The following is a 17698-nucleotide window of genomic DNA, read 5'->3' as shown; positions in this document are numbered from 1 at the left end:
CAGGTCACAGGCTATGGACCAAGTGCAGGGAAATGGGATTTGTTTGGTGTTCAATGGTCAGCACAGACATGGTCAGCCAAAGGATCTGTTTCTATGCTGTATGTCTCTATGACTCAATGGATTCCCGACTCTCCTTTCCATGGCAATAGGTTTAACCCTCGCTTTCCTGCTTTCCCTGTAGTTTCTCTCAACCAATCTGATGAACTGACTGTGGCCCACTTCCTTTAGCAAACTAACAAAACAGCCCTGAACTAGGAGTGCCCAAACCCCTGATTGGTGCCTGTACATCTCCCAGAGTGCAGTTAGATATAATTCTTAGAGCTAAAGGAATCAAGGGGTTTAGGGAGAAAGAAGGAACAGGGTACTATATTTCTATGTCCTCAGTCATTCCTACTCTCACCTGACTGGCCTTGGTCACTGACACTCTAATCTCACTGTCCTCAGTCACTCACACGCTCATCTCACTGACCTTAATCACTCACACTCTCATCTCATTGTCTTTAGTCAATCACACTTTCACCTCAGTGTCCTCATACTCTATCTAACCGTCCTCAGTCTTATTTTCCTGCTCTTCATGCCACTCAATTCATCGCTCAGCCTTCACTCTCTGATAGCCTCCTTTAGTGTTTTAATAAAGCTCAACGTAAACTTGAGGAACAGCTTTGTACCAGGCACTTCAACGGCATGTTGATTTGATGTTAAATTCAATTATTTCTGATTATAAACTGCAAATGCTACCATTTTTTGGTTGGCATCTTTTTGATGATGATGTGCCTTTCCATATACATCACCTCTGGAAAGAAATTTTTATCCTTTGCTTGTTCCAGTATCACCTCCTTTGGCCTTTACTATCAACTTTCCTATGAGTTAATCTCTCCCGCCTTCCACTGTATTATTGACCTCTCCTTTTGGTTTCTTTTCTCACCTCCTTCTCCCAGTTCTTTGGTTTAAACTTTATCACATCCCAAACATTACCCAGTTCTGGTGAAAGGTAATAGATATGAAACGTTAATTCTGTCTCTCCCTCCACTGCTGCTTCCTAATCTGCTGAGTATTTCAGATATTTCCTGTTTGGATTTCAGATTTCAGTCATCCACAGTCATTTGCTCTGGCAAAAATGAAGAACCATTTTCTTCTCAAAGTAAATAGACAGCTGTTTATTTCCAGTGATCAAGACTGAGCTGTTCTCACACACCCATATCACAAATGACTTTTTTCTTGCTGACATATCGTTTCCTGCCCTTTTTCTTCACTCTCCTCACTATTCGTGTCTTGTCTTGCACCAGAAGTTCACTCCGTCTTTTAATTTCTTCTCTTGTGAGAATACCATCAGTTCCTGCTGCCAAATAGTCTAAATCATCTGGAAGAGAAGAGCAGGAGAATTGGACACAATTCCCAATGTTGCTTGACTCTGGTCTGATTACGTGGTGGTAGTCTTCACTACTCACTGGGGAATAACCCCGGTCTCAGTGAATGGCACAAGCACCATTGTTTGTTATATAGAGAATACTGAGGCTATCATTTGCTGCAACTAATTAGCTCTAAATCTATCAGTAATAATGGGAACTGCAGATGCTGGAGAATCCAAGATAACAAAGTGTGGAGCTGGATGAACACAGCAGGCCAAGCAGTATCTCAGGAGCACAAAAGCTGACGTTTCGGGCCTCGACCCTTCATCAGACCCTTTCTGACGAAGGGTCGAGGCCCGAAACGTCAGCTTTTGTACTCCTGAGATGCTGCTTGGCCTGCTGTGTTCATCCAGCTCCACACTTTGTTAACTCTAAATCTATCCCAGGTTCTTGAAAGAGGCAAGGGAGAAAATATCAGGGGCAATGCAAAAATGTTCAATTCCTCTCTGGCCACAGGACAGGTGCTGGAGGACTGGAGGACAGCCAATTATTCATGAAGGAAGCAAGGGATAAATCAGGAAACTACAGTGAGTCGAACCTTGGTGGATTGGGAAACTACTGAAAGCAATTCTGAGGGACAGAATTAATCAGCATTTGGAGAAGCAGGGATTAATCACGGACAATTTTGTTAAGGGGAGGTCTTATCTGACCAACTTGACTGAATATTTTGAAGAGATGTTCAGGTGTGTACATGAGGGCGATACCTTTGATGCAGCCTACTTCCATTTCAGCAAGGCTTTTGATCAGGTCCCACACAGGAGACTGATTGCCCATGGGGTCCAAAGAAATTTGGCAAATTGGATCATAATTAGCTGAGTGGCAGGAAGCAGAGGGTGACAGTTATGGGGTGTTTTCTAACTTGAAACCTGTGCCCAGTGGGGATTCACAGGGGTCAGTGTTGGGCCCATAGCTGTTTGTGGTTTATATAAATGATTTAGACTTGAACGCTGGAGGGTTCATCAGTAAGCTTACAGATGATTTTTAAAAATTGGTGGAGTGGTAAATAGTGAGATGGATATCCTTAGATCCACAAGCATTAGAAGCAAATAGACTGATTAGCGATAATCAGCATGGTTTTGTGCAGAGGTGGTTGTGCCTCACTAACTTGATTTGAGATTTTGAGGTGGTGACAAAGATAATTGATGAGGGAAAAGCGATTGATGTTGTCTACGTGGGCTTCGGTAAAACCTTTGATAAGGTCCCTCAGACTGACACAAAAGGTGAAATCACATGTTATCAGGGGTGAGCTGACAAGATGAATACAGAACTGGCTGAGTCATCGAGGACAGAGGGTAGTGGTGGAAGGGTGTTTTTTTGGAATGGAGGGTTGTGACTAGTGGTGTTCCACAGGGATCAGTGCAAGGACCTGTGCTGTTTGTGACCGACATATATGATATGGAGCAAAATGTAGCTGGTACAGTAAGTTTGTAGAAGATACGAAGATTGGTGAAGTTGTGGATAGTGAGGAGGATTGTCAGAGGATACAGCAGGATATAGATCAGGTAGAGGAATGGGCGGAAAAATCGCGGATGGAGTTTAATCCAGACAGATGTGAAGTGATGCATTTTAGAAGGTCAAGTGCAGATGAAAGTTATACAGTGAATGGCAGAACTCTTACAAGTATTGATACGCAGACAGACCTGGGTGTACAGGTCCACAGATCACTGAAGGTGGCAGTGAAAGTAGATAAGGTAGTAAGAAAGGCCTATGGCATGCTTGCCTTCACTGGAAGGGGCATCAACTATAAGAATAGACAAGTTATGCTGTAGCTTTACAGAGCTTTAGTTAGGCCATACTTGGAATATTGTGTACAGTTCTGGTCACCACACTACCAGAAGGATGTGGATGCTTTGGAGAGGGTACAGAAAAGGTTTACCAGGACATTGCCTGGTAGGGGGGATTTTAGCTCTGAAGAAAGACTGGCTTTGTTTTCACTGGAATACAAGAGGTTGAGGAGTGACCTGACAGAAGTTTAGAAGATTATGAATGGCATGGATAAAGTGGAAAGATGAGTCACTTTCCCAGGGTTGAGGGGTCAATTATTATGGGACACAGGTCCTGTGCAAGGTACGTTTCTCATACAAAGGATGGTAAGTGCTTGGAACATGCTGCTAGAGGAGGTAGTGAAAGCAGACACAATAGCAGCATTTAAGAGCAACCTGGGCAAATACATGAATAGGAAGGGAATAGAGAGATATGGATCCTGTAAGTAAAGATAGTTTTAATATGGAAGGGCAAAATGTGTCAGTGCAGGATTGGAGGCCCCAAGTCCTGTTACTGCTCTGCATTGTTCTTTGTCCTTAGATTACGGGAGCACACAGACAAGTTGGTCAGATGGATTGATCAGTGGGAAATGAAATTCAATGCAGATAAATGTGAGGTGATGCACTTGGCAAGACAACCAGGCAAGGGAATACTTGATGGACTGTAGGAGCCTGGGATGCACCAAAATTTACAGAGACATTGGGGTATATGTATGTCAATCCCTTAAGGTATCAAAACAAGAGAATAATGTGGTTAAAACACATTTGGGATACTTGCATTTATTAGTTGAGGCACAGACTTTAGGAGTAGGGACGTTATGCCGGAACCGTATAAAATGTTGATTAGACAATGGCTAGAGTGTGCAGTTCTGGAATTCACCTTTTGGAAGGAATGTGATTGCGTTGGAGAGGCTATGGAGGAGAATTACCAGGATGTTGCCTGAACTGGAGGGTTTCAGTCACAAAGAGAAATTGGACACTCAGGGGTTGTTTTATTGGAGCAGAGGGGATTGAGAGGTGACGTGATTGAGATGTATAGAATTATGCAGGGTATAGATAAGGTAGACAGGAAGAAACCTGTCCACTTGTTGGAGAGATCAATGGCCAATGTAACAGATTTAAGGTAAGGGGCAGAAGGTTTTGAGGATCTTAAAAGAAAGTCTTTTTCATGTAGTGGGTGGTTTGATTCTGGAAGTCACTGCCTGTGAAGGTGGTAGAGGCAGAAAACCTTTATTTAAAAAGTATTTAAATGTGCATATGCAATGCCAAAGCACACAAGGCTACGGGCCAAGTGATGGAAAATGAGTAGAATATTCAGATGGTCGTTTTTGACTGGTGAAGATGGAATGGGCCAAAGGGCCTTTTTCTGTGCTGTAGATCTTTATGGCTCAGAGGTACCTGGGCATATACCTGCACAGAATAGTGAAGGTGGTGGGCAGGTGGAAAGAGCAAATAATAAGGCATACTCAGAGGGCTTCAGTGAACCAAACAGAAATTACAATCCTGCAAGATTCAAAATTTTATCTGATAATTTTTATTTTGGATTTAAGACCTAAATACATACTACATTTTTTGAAATCACCACCTTTGTGTGTGTGTGTGTGTGTGTGTGTGACTTTTTCACAGCACATTAAGTCTTAATTAATACTAAACAAACTCTCTGGCATCAAAAATGAATTTTTACAACTGTACAGATTCAGTCCTTCAGTAAAACAAAAGGGGTGACACAGTGGCTTAGTGGTCAGCGCTGCTGCCTCACAGCATCAGGGCCTGGGTTTGATTCCACCCTCAAGCAACTGTCTGTGTGGAGCTTGTACATTCTCCCCTTGTCTCTATGGGTTTCCTCAGGGTGCTATGGTTTCCTCCCAAAGTCTAAAATGTGCAGGTTAGACAGATTGGCTTTGCTAAATTGTCCATAGTGTCCAGGGATATACAGGGCAGGTGGGTTAGCCTTGGGAAATGCAGAGTTACAGGGACGGGGTGGGTCTGAGTGGGATGCTGTTCTGAGAGTCAGTATGGACTCAATGGGCTAAATGGCCTGCTTCCATCTGTAGTGATTCTATGAAGTGTTTTTATTATTTTAATTTCTTTTGTCCCACTCTTTGTCTCAACTGTCTCTCAACAAGCTATTCTTTGCACATTATCTGGAAATAGGAAATGTTTTAGAGCCATGAGCAGGCATGATACACATTTTATATGAAACATGAGCAAAGATGTTGCATTGTACCATCATGCCATTCTCTTGGAGAACAGTGTCAAGGACAAAGATTCAGAGTCTGATTATGTTTGTTAGGTGAAACACGAGCTCTCCTTCAATGGCTGAAACCACCTTTATCCCTTTAGTCCTGTACAGTGAAGATTTTCCATGAAAAATGACAGAAGTTGCTGGAAAAAGCTCAGCATGTCTGGTAGCATCTGTGAAGAAAAAGTCAGAGTTAATGTTTCGGGTCCGGTGACCCATCCTCAGAACCCAAGTCACCACACCCAAAATGTTAACTCTGATTTTTTCATCACAACTGCTGCCAGACCTGCTGAGCTTTTCCAGCAACTTTTGTTTTTGTTCCTGATTTACAGCACCTGCAGTGATTTTGGTTTTTATTTAGGATTTTCCATGGTCTCACAAGCCATACTTGAGGGATTCGGGATGAGGCAGGGGAGTGGATTCATTCAACCTCATTCCATGCTTCTTCATGAATGAAAAGAATAAAGGGACAGGTCCAATCCTACATCAGCACTCAGTCTGGGAGACCATGTGAAAGCTGAAGTTACTACAGATTTCTCAATTAACACTCACCTTGGATTTCAAAGTCATCTATGTCAACCATAACATTTCTATTCATTTCATTCTCACCGAATGTCTTCTCAATTAATTCTGTTAACTGAATTAGATAAGAGACAAGTTAATTCTTGACAACTTGACAAATTAACAAAGGTCAGACATGGATAGTTGGTTTATTTTGTAATTTGATGACTTTACAAACATTCATCTCCGCAGCTGAGAAAGGTAAACTGCATTTGACAACTAGGTGCTAAAACAGAGCCTCAGGCTGCATTAACCTGGAACTTTCTGGATCTTTGATGAAGGTCAGCTGAATATTGGCTGTTTTGTCACCCTCTCCAAAGGTCCAATATTGGATTTAGAGTTCCTGAAAGTTAGTTATTCAGGAACATCGCCTGGGTGTGGTCGTACAGCTAATTCTTAATACTAAAACCTCCTATTTGCCCACTCTCCTAAATTATTTCAAAATCTAACACACTTTTCCCCAACCCCCTTGCTCATCTTGTGTGAAATAGTTTAATCTAATTACTCTAGCCCCTTCCATTTTGGAGCTGTGTCCCAAAAATGTCAAACATGTCAGCAGAATCTAATTATCTATTTCCTTCAAAATCTTACATACTTCACTTGTCCTCTGGAATTCTTCACTTCCCCAACAATGACCAATAGCTGGCTGAGAGGAGATTCTCTGTCATTACTTTGGAATGTAGAGTTTGCATTTATACAGCTGAGGACAAATGAATTACCTTGACTGCCTACTCTGGAAGTCTTATGCCCTTCTACAACTTTTAAAGTTGCCTAATTTAGTGTATTCCTTATGCCTACCAAAACCTAAAGGCCTAAAGGCAGGACAAACCCCTCACTCACACATTGAAGACTGTTCAGACCATGGAGATGATGAGATGCATGGAAACACGATTGCACATTACCTTCTCTTGTTCGGTTAACATCCATTCATCAACAATGAAGTTTCTAACTTTGTTCTCCAAGAAAATTAATTTCTCCTCACAGATATGTAACTTCTCATAGGTGTCTTGTGGTTCGCCAGTAGAAATCTGAGACACAAAACACAGCCAGCTAGATTGTTTACTGTAGGTACAGGTCCATTTAACACAAGCAATGACCATCTCCGATAAGAGACGATCTAACCACTGCCCATTGCCATTCAGCGGTGTTACCATCACTGAATCCCCCACTATCAACATCCTGGGTGTTATCATTGATCAGAAACTCAACTGGACTTGCCATATAAATATAGTTGCTGTAACAACAGGAATACTGTAGCAAGTAACTCACCTCCAGTCCACTATCCACAAGGCACAAGTCAGGAGAGTGATGGAATACACCCCACTTGCCTGGTTGGGTGCAGCTCCAATAACACTCAAGAAGCATGACACCATCCAGCAGCCGCTTGATTGGCACCACATCCACAAAGATTCACTCCCTCCACCACTGACACTCAATAGCAGCAGCGTGTGCCATTGACACCGTGCACTGCAGAAATTTGCCAAGAATCTTCAGACAGCACCTTCCAAACCCATAATCATTTCCATCTAGAAGGACAAGGGCAGCAGATACACGGAAACACTACCACCTGCAAATTCCCCTGCAAGCTGCTCACCGTCCTGACTTGGAAATATTTCGCTGTTCCTTCACTATTGGTAGATCAAAATGCTGGAATTCCCTCCTTAATGGCATTGTGGGGTCAACCCACAGCAGGTGAAATGCAGTGGTTCAAAAAGGCAGCTCACCCTCACCTTCTAAAGGGCAACAACGGACAGGCCATAAATGCTGGGTCCAGTCAGCGACGCTCACGTCCCATGACTGAAGTAAATGAAATAGAAAATCCTGAGAATCATCCACTTCAGAAAATCATGCTTCCTGTTCAGGTATTATTCACCAAAACTAAACTGCAGTAAATGTTCCCTGCAGAAGAAATCAATTAAATGTACAATAAAATTTCTACACAAATAAGATGAGGGCTCTTGTGCGCAGAGTTAGTTTCCCTCCCTCTGGGACGGAAGATCTGCTGTAGAGGTGTATCATGACATGGATGAACAAATTGATTCAAAATGTCTTCAGGTCAAGGGTGTGGGATGGGCTGGGGTCAGGGAATGTATTTGCAAAACTGTACCCCAGTGAGAATCAGTGTATGTGGAACTGTACCCCAGTGAGAGTCAGTGTATGTGGAATTGTACCCCAGTGAGAATCAGTGTGTGTGGCACTGTACCCAGTGAGAGGCTGTGTGTGTGGGACTGCACCCCAGTGACAGTCAGTGTGTGTGGGACCCATACCCTAGTAAAATTCAGAGCGTGTGAAACTGAACCCCATTAAGCTCCTACCTGCATGAGGGTGAAAGGACCAGTAGTCAGGAATTTGACAAGGTAGGTGTGCAGAGTTTGTTACTCCTTGTGGCAGACTCTAGGACCAGGGGGTTATAATCTCAGAACCTCACCTATGTAAAACAGAGATGAGGAGGAATTTCTTCTTTCAGAATATAGTGAATCTGTGGAATTCTTTACTGCAGAGGTCTGTTGGGGCTGGGTTATTACATACGTTAAAAGCATAGATGGACAATCTTTTTCTTCAGCTAAGGGAATCAAGAGTCATAAGGCAAATGCAGGAAAGTGGCATTGAAGATTATCAAATCAGCTGTGATCTCATTGTATGGAGGAGCAGATTTGATGGGTTGAATGGCCTACCTCTGCTCCTATATCTTATGGTCTCACAACAGTAATTTGTGGGCAGTCCACTTACAATTTTCAACACTGTCATCACCTCAGCTTTAAATGGGCAGCAGCAAAAGTTCACCAATCACCATGCACTTTTCTACCAAAAGACTTTTAAATACCGGAGAGATATGGAACTTTAAAGACTGAAATAGATGGATGTTTGTTACAGAAGTTGCTGGAAAAGCTCAGCAGGTCTGGCAACATCTATGAAGAAAAAAGATCAGAGTACCGTTTCAGGCCAATTTTTTTTTTTGAAAGATGCTGCCAGACTTGCTGACCATTTCCAGCAACTTCTGTTTTTGTCCCTGATTTACAGCATTCACAGTTCATTTGATTTTTACTGTACATAAAGCATTTTAAAAAATTATTCATTTGTGGGATGTGGGTGTTGCTGGCTAACCCATATTTATCGCCTTGTTGCACCTGAGAAGGTGGTGGTGAACTGACCTCTTGAGTGCAGCAGTCCACCTGCTGTGGGTTGACCCACAATGCCATTAGGGAGGGAGTTGCAGGATTTTGGCCCAGTGCCAGCGAAGGAATGACAATGTATTTTCAAGTCAGGATGGTGAGCGACTTGGAGGGAACTTGAAGGTGGTGGGTTTCCCATGTATCTTGCTGCCCTTGTCCTTCCAGGTGGAAGTGATCGTGGGGTTTGAGGATTTTTGGTGAATTTCTGCAGTGCATTTTGTAGATAGTACACACTGCTGCGACTGAGCATTGGTGGTGAAGGGAGTGAATGCTTGTAGATGTCATGCCAATCAAGTGGGCTGCTTTGTCCCGGATGGTATCAAATGTCGAGTGTTGTTTAATCTGCATTCACCTTGGTAAGCGTTGTGCGTCAGTATTATGGTTGAAAGAATGTTAAATATAATGCTGAATGTTTTCTTTCACTATAAGAGAATGAAAATGATGTTACTCAGTGGTATAGTACAGACCTCAGTGGTACCAGGAATGCCATACAGGGAGTAGTACAAGTTGTCAATCCCACTCTCAATGGACAAGAGGAGACGTTCACTGTTACACAGCTGTGTTAACACCATCGCAAGCTTCTCCTTTTCAAGCTTCAACTGTTGTTCTGTACCCGCCTTTAAAATGGTCAGGCTGACAAGATGAAAACACAAAGAATAACACCAAATCAGTCAAAACCATCCGAGGCAACAATAACTGCTGGCTTCTCCCGGCTGCTACTGAATATAGGTTAGTACATTCTTTATAACAGAAACATTTTGTCACATAGCCTCTTCACATTAGAATGGGAAATTAGTAGTTATTGCAATGAAATAGAATTTGGGCTTTGAATTTGCTTTATTGTTGTCACATGTACTGAGGTACAGTGAAGAGTATTGCTTTGCGTGCCAATCAGACGATGCAAAGTGCATCAAGGTAGCAGAACTGAGAGCAGAACAGAGTATTACAGCTGCAGAAAGATCTATGAGTCAGTGTTTTCTGTCATTTCACTCTTAAGATCACCGATCTAACGTCTGCAGCAATGATCATGCATATGTGTGCATCTGAGGCTGTTGGGACAGGTGACATCACTTCATTGACCTTCTGTTCAAAGCAAGGTTTTAAGGTACTTAATTCTAGTGGACGCCTGCTCTGTGGTCTGTCAAGCCTGTACTCTGCCTGCACTCAGCCCATGGCTTGTTCTGTCCTGAATGACAGCCCTTAGTTTAACTGTTTCTCTGTTACCTGTAGCATTGCCATTTCTATATTCTCTGTTAGAAAACTCCAACTTTGAATCTGCATTCCTGAAAGCTTTGCTCATATATGAGTACATTTTCTTTTGTTACCTCAAGTAAAAGTGTAAAATTATATTTTAAGATACAAATCAATGATGACTAATTGATGGTGGAGCAGCTGAAGGTTCAGCAACTTTGTTCTGTTACTATACACAGGGGGGAGGGAAGCAAAGAATGAGGAACAGCTGTAGGGTAAAGAATATTATGTGGTTTGTGTAAAGGATATTTCTGGAGTCAGCGCTAAGGGTGAAGTTTTGGAAATTTTTTTATTCATTCATGGGAATATCAGCATCACTGGCTATGCCAGCATTTATTACCCATCCCTACTTGCCCCAGAGTCAACCACATTGCAGTGGGTCTGGAGTCAAATGTAGGCTAGACCAAGTAAGGATGGCAGATTTCCTTCCCTGAAGGACATGAGTGAACCAGGTGGGTTTTTCCAACAATTGACAGTGGTTTCAAGGTAGTAGCTAGATTCTTAATTTCAGATTTTTAATTGGATTCAAATTTCACCATCCACTGTGGCGACATTCAAACTCAGGTTCTCATTGCCTGGATTTAGCAATAATTCTGGGGGCAATTCCTGAAAGACATTTCAAAACAGGTGATGAGATAACAAAAGCTGTAAAACAAACTCTCAGAAAGGGTTGCAGTGAGCAGCTTGTACCTGGCTATCGTCTTGTTGGGGTCAAACTTTAGTTCAGCATGTTCTAGCATCAGATCCTCCAAGTCTTTGTTCAACTGATTCCGCTTCTCCTTCCGCTGACTGAGTTTCCACTGCAGGTAGTCACTGGTTGCACTCTGCATGTTTATTCTCTGTTCAATATCCTGTATAAAATAAGTTTCAAACCTTAGTACTGTCTGCCCTCAATCATATTGAATTTGGACTGCAACAGTTGCTAAGGAGATAACAAACTTTCATTGAAGGCACTCCATCTGATTGTGTCATGGGATGTGGATGTTGTTTACCAGGCCAGTATTTATTGCCTATCCCTAGAAGTCCTTGAGAAGGTTGTGGTGAACTGTTTTCTTGAACCGCTGTACCACATATGTTGTACATTGACGCATGATGCCTTGAAGGAGGGAGTCCCAGGATTTTAACCCAGTGACATTGAAGGAATGGTGATATATTTGCAAGTCAGGATAGTGAGCAGTCTAGTAAAAGTGCAGGCGCCGGTGTTCCTTTGCATCTGCTGCCCTAGTACTGAGGAAGTACCGCATTGTCACAGGGTCAGTCCTGAGAGCATGCTGCACTGTCAGAGATTCAGGACTGAGGAACTGCCACATTGTCAGAGGGTCACATTAGAGAGTATTGCACTGTCAGAGGGTAGTACTGAGGGAATGCCGCATTGTCAGAGGGTTATATTGAGAGAGTGTTGTACTGTTGGAAGATGAGTACTGAGGGAGCACTGCACTGTCAGATGGTCAGTGTTGAGGGAGTGCCACACTGTCGGAAGATCAGTACTGAGGGAGTGCTGCACTGACAGAGGGTCAGTGTTGAGGGGGTGCTGCACAGTCAGAGGGTCAGTGCTGAGGGAGTGCCACATTGTCGGAGGATCAGTACTGATGGAGTGCCGCACTGTCAGAGCGTCAGTGTTGAGGGAGTGCTGCACTATCAGAGGTTTCTATCAGGTAAAATATTCCACAGCACTATTAAGAAGAAGAACAGGGAGTTATGTCCAATTTGCTTACAACTACAATTTCAAAATGCCATTAAGCATAACATTTTTTCAGCAGGTGATCTTTCAATTACCTCCTCACCTTGACCTTTTATGCTCTAATTCACATTATAATGATTGCTCTCTCTGATCCTGGCCACTCCACCAGTACTGCCCTCAACTCTTGGCTGTTCACTTAAATCAAACATACGGCCTTGAAAGATTTAGTTATTCTTTCATATCTGGCTGGATTATTTCAAGTACTATTGTGTCCTCTTCTACCTGCCAAAGCAACTCACCACTGAGTTTCTTTTACAAAGTGAAAATGTTATGTATGTTGAAAATCTGAAATAAAAACAGAAAATGCTGAAAATACTCAGCAAGTCCAACAGTAGATGTGGATAGAGCCAGTTAATATTTCAGGTCTGCAACTCCAGCTTATCTTCTTGATTGCAAACCATCTTTTGAAACTACTCTTTTAACCTCTTCCACCCTCACTTCTAACATGTGAAAGGAACTACTCAGTAGGACTGAAACCCTGCGATCAGCAGCTTCGACCACATCCCTTCCTTCCCTGAGCTCACTGGGTCAAACATCCTCTCAGGATTCCATATGCCTGAGCACTGACCTCACACTTGTTTTTAATTTCTCTCCTACATTCCCACTTACCTCCTTCAGACTGATCTCTTGCAAATGACACATTTCTTGCTGCTTACCGCATTCTCACTATTTATCAGCTTCCAGAGAGGCACCTTGTCAAAGGCCTTCTGGAAATCCAAATAGATTCAGTCCACTGTCTCTCCTTTGTCTTACTTTCTCATTACCTCCGCAAAGAATTCTAACAGATTTACTAAATTTGACCTCCACTTGATGAAGCCGTGCTGACTAAGCCTTATTTGAAAGTTTTTGAGAAGATTTGTAGTTTGGGTTGTGGACGAGGTTATAGACTTGCTCACTGAGCTGGTGCATTTGAATGCAGATGTTTTGTGACCCTGATAGATAACATTGTCAGTGCACCTCTGGTGGAGCGTTGGTGTTCTGTCCCAACTGTTGTCTATATGCCTCAGTTTCCTGGGGTGCGTGGCATTACTTTCAGTTCAGTTTTTCAGTGGTTTGTATAACAGGTCCAGTTCAATGTGTTGATTGATGGAATTCTGGTTGGAATGACACACCTCCAGGTATTCCATGGCATGTCTCTGTTTAGCTTGTGCTATTATGCATGTGTTGACCCAGTCAAATTCGTGCCCTTCATTGTGTGTATATTGAGACCAGTAAGAATTGGTCACGTCTCTTGGTGGCCATTTGGTGTTTGTGGATTAAATTAAGAATTAAGTAAATAAAAGATGTTTTATTCACATGATGTGGGAACTACTGGACCCCATGGTAGTTTGCAGTAATCACATCTGTAGCAAGTGTTGGTTGTTCAGGAACTCTGGCTCAGTTAATGAGTAGCAGTCTGAGCTTCAAACACTGCAACTCATTAAAGATGGGGAGAGTTACTTGGATGTTGTGTTTTAGGGGCAGTCACAGCTCTTCGATTAACTACCTCAAATTCAGTCAGGTGTCAGGGACAGGAGGGTGTGACTATGATCAAGGGATTGAGGGATCCAGGAGGTAGTGCTGAAGAAGCCTCAGCCCTTGAGCTTATCTAACAGGCTTGAGATTCTTGCTCCAGTGGAGACTGTAGGGAGGGTGAGCCATTTGACCATAGCACTAAGGTACAGGGAGCCATTCAAGATAGGGGAGAAAAGAGAAATGTAGTTGTAACTAGGATAGTCTATTTAAGGGAATAGACACTTTTAGGTAGCTAAAAGGTAAGAGTGAAGCAAGAGTAGTCACTGGACCACAGGAAAATAACACTGGAGAAGTAGTAATGGGGGATCAAAGAAACAGCAGAAAAACTGAATAGATACTTTACATCAGTTTTCACAGAGGAAGATGCCAGCAGCATTCTAGAACTTCAAGAGGGTCAGGGAGCAGAGAGGAGTGTGTTGGTCATCACTAAGGAGAAGGTGCTATAGAAGCTGATAGGTCTGAAGGTGGATAACTCACCTGGACCAGATTGGGGGGGCACGGATAAGGCCTTTTCCCCAGGTTTGGAGAGTTTAAAACTAGTAGGTTTAAGGTGAGAGAGGAAAGATTTAAAAGGGAACTGAGGGACAGCTTTTTCACGCAGGGGATGTTGTATATGGAGTGAGCTGCCAGAGGAAGTGGTGGAGGCTGGTACAATAGAGCACTTAAAAGGCATCTGGATGGGTATATGAAGAGAAAGTGTTTGGTGGGATATGGGCCAAATGCTGGCAAATGGGACTAGATTAATTTAGGATATCTGGTCGGCATGGGCGAGTCAGATCGAAGGGCCTGTTTCAATGCTGTATATCTCTATGACTCTAGGACTACGCTCCAGAATTCTGAAGAAGATAGCTAAGGAGATTGTAGAGGCATTGGCGGTGATCTTTCAGAAATCATTGCATTCAGGAAGGGTCCCAGACAATTGGAAAATGGTTAATGTAATGCCCCTGTTTCAGAAGAAGGGAGACAAATGATTAAAAAAAAGGCCAATTAACTTGACCTTGGTCATAGGTAAGAGTCCACTATTAAGGATGAGATTGTGGAGTACATGCAAGTGTACCGTGTATCAATTGTAACACACTCAGCCAGCTGGACCTCAGAGAATATGAATTCCCTGATTGGGGCAGGTAATCTGGGAACCTGGCTGACGTAAAAGGTTGAATAGGGTATTGACTCTCTGGTGCCTGATTCTGTATTGGGCACCACTACAATCAAGGACTGTTCATTCATTAATAAAGGTGAGGGGATGCCCGCCTCTGTGGACTTATTTCAGTGGCAACAAGATTAAAGCATGGTCCTGAAGAAACTCATTGACAACAGTCATTTCTGAAGTGGGGGTTAGCATTTCTTACATCATGCCTTTGTTTGGGAAGCTTAATTTATTCGACCCTGTTGTTGAGGACTGGGCCCAGTACATGAAAAGAATGCTTTATTTTTTCCTGGACAAATGACATTGTGGTTGATGAGAAACAAGTAATTCTCCTGACAGCCTACGGGGCTGTAGCTTTTTCTGTCATTAGGAACCTCACCTTCCTTGAGGCACCAGATATGAAAACCTTTCAAGGATTGACTGACCAGATAAGGAACCCAAGCCTCCTCTATTTCTGAGATGATATTGCTTTTTCTCGGCAATTTGAGAGCCAGGGAACCTTTACAGATTAAGGGTACAACTTCCATCTGGTCCCTTATGAGAGGTAGCTGGTTCAGTTACCAGTGACAGTACTAAAAGGTTCAGGCCCAAGCTAAATGGTGCAGATTTGATTGCGATAGATTCACTTGGATTGGCTCAACATTTTTCAATTAGAAAATGGCTGCCTGTGCAAAGTCCTAACGAAATACCTAAAAGATTTCCAGGAAGATCTTGGGACTATCAGACAAGCCAATGCTACTTTGCATGTTGACCAGGAAGCAATTCCATGATATTACTCAGTGCCATTTTCCTTACCAGCAAAAGCAGAAACAGAAATCAGAAGGCTGGAAAGCAAATAAACCATCAAACAAGTCCAATTTGCTGAACAGGCAGCACCAATACTACTGACTTTGAAGCTCGATGGGTCAATTTGCCTTTGTGGGGACGTTAAACAAACAGTAAACTGTTTTTTTTCAGTTGGATAAATACACAATCCCTTAGAAAGAGGATTAATATGCAAAGCTGCCAGGAGATCTGTCTTTCATGAAGCTTGAATTGAGTCAAATGCAATTGCATTTAGACCAGGATTCCCAGAATTTTTGCTACAATTAAACCTATAAGAGTTTGCACCGATATATGAGACAGCCATTTGGGGTATCATCAATTTTTCATTGGATGAGAGAGAATACTTTGTAAGGTCTACCTCAGGTCTTCATTACCTAGATGACATCTGATAACCGGGAAAACTGCTAAAGAATCGAGAACTTTGATTTCTCCAAGTCTGCATACACCTAAGAAGAGAAAAATTTGTATTCCAGGCCCCCCAAGTGACTTGCTTGGGCTACAGAGTTGACAAGTCTGGGTTACTCCAGTTAGAAGATAAAGTGAAGGCAATCAAAGGTGCCCTAGCTCCCAAGTCTGTCCACGTGCTTAGGTCATTTCTTGGGCCAGTAAATTATTAAGGAATGGCTCATACATAACTTGGCCTCCATCCTAGCACCTTTGCATCAATTCCTAAAAGAGGATCAGCTTTGGAAATGGTGTCATAGAAAAGCCATAGCTTTCAATGAAGTAAAGAAAGAGCAATTATTCTCAGAGATAGTCGGAACTGCTGATGCTGCAGAATCTGAGATAAAAAGGTGTAGAGCTGGATGAACACAACAGGCCAGGCAGCATCAGAGGAGCAGGAAAGCTGACATTTTGGGTCTGGACCTTTCTTCAGAAATGGGCATTTTGCCATTTCTGAAGAAGGCTCCAGACACGAAACGTCAGCTTTCCTGTTCCTCTGATGCTGCCTGGCCTGCTGTGTTCATCCAGCTCTACAACTTATCTCAGCTATCATCCTCAAACGTGTTGGCATACTAGGATTCCAAGAAAGATCCGGTATTGTCATCTGATGCCTCCTCAAATGGAATTAGGGTGATATTAGCTCATAAATGGCCCAATGGTGATGAACGCCCAACAGCTTATGCTTCCAGGACTTTGGCTACGCCCAGATAGAGAAAGGAGGATTGGTGGTCATATTTGAAGGGTAATCTGAAGCATAAAGGAGTTTAGGAGTCCTAGTTCAGATTCTCTTAAGGTTAACATGCAGGTTCAGTTGTCAGTTACAAGGTAAATGCAATGTTAGCATTCATTTCAAGAGGGCTAGAATACAAGAACAGAGATCTACTGCTGAGGCTGTATAATCTCTAGTCAGACAACATTTGGAAATAATGAGGAGTTTTAAGCCCTGTGCTGACATGGAAGGAGGTTCCAGAGGAGATCTACAATATTGATCGCGGAGATGAGGAGTGGTTGTGGACTCTTGGTCTGTACTTGCTGGAATTTAGAAAGATGAGGGAGGATCTCATTGAAACTTATAGAATACGGAGAGACCTAGATAGAGTGGCTGTGGAGATGATGTTTCCACTAGAAGGAGAGACTAGGACCCACAGACACAGCCTCAAGGTGAAGGGATAGTGCTTTTGAACTGAGATAAAGAGGAATTTTCATAGAACATAGAACATTACAGCACAGTACAGGCCCTTCGGCCCTCAATGTTGTGCCGACCTGTCATACCGATCTCAAGCCCATCTAACCTACACTATTCCAAGTACGTCCATATGCTCATCCAATGACGACTTAAATGTACGTAAAGTTGGCGTTCTACTACCGTTGCAGGCAAAGCGTTCCATTCCCTTACTACTCTCTGAGTAAAGAAACCACCTCTGACATCTGTCCTATATCTTTCACCCCTCAATTTAAAGCTATGTTCCCTCGTGCTCGCCGTCACCATCCTAGGAAAAAGGCTCTCCCTATCCACCCCATCTAACCCTCTGATTATTTTATATGTGTCAATTAAGTCACCTCTCAACCTTCTTCTCTCTAATGAAAACAGCCTCAAGTCCCTCAGCCTTTCCTCGTAAGACCTTCC

The 17698-nt window shown here is 42.8% G+C and overlaps 1 protein-coding gene across 1 annotated transcript in view; it reads right to left on the bottom strand.

The window, feature by feature from the left end:
* Nucleotides 1-1187: 1187 nt before the first annotated feature.
* LOC125465245 (coiled-coil domain-containing protein 183-like) overlaps nucleotides 1188-17698 on the bottom strand; it is a 72489-nt gene continuing 55978 nt past the window's right edge. The window contains exons 8-12 of the mRNA XM_048558522.2: nucleotides 11090-11250; nucleotides 9616-9781; nucleotides 6878-7003; nucleotides 5967-6051; nucleotides 1188-1360 (exon numbers count right to left, since the gene is read on the bottom strand). Coding sequence (XP_048414479.1) covers nucleotides 1188-1360; nucleotides 5967-6051; nucleotides 6878-7003; nucleotides 9616-9781; nucleotides 11090-11250 — 711 coding nt within the window. The remainder of the gene's footprint in view (nucleotides 1361-5966; nucleotides 6052-6877; nucleotides 7004-9615; nucleotides 9782-11089; nucleotides 11251-17698) is intronic.

This window comes from Stegostoma tigrinum, chromosome 29 (assembly GCF_030684315.1).
Source record: "Stegostoma tigrinum isolate sSteTig4 chromosome 29, sSteTig4.hap1, whole genome shotgun sequence".
NCBI classification, from domain to species: domain Eukaryota; kingdom Metazoa; phylum Chordata; class Chondrichthyes; order Orectolobiformes; family Stegostomatidae; genus Stegostoma; species Stegostoma tigrinum.
Note: the sequence above shows the minus strand (reverse complement) of the source record. Positions and strands in the feature narration are given on the sequence as shown.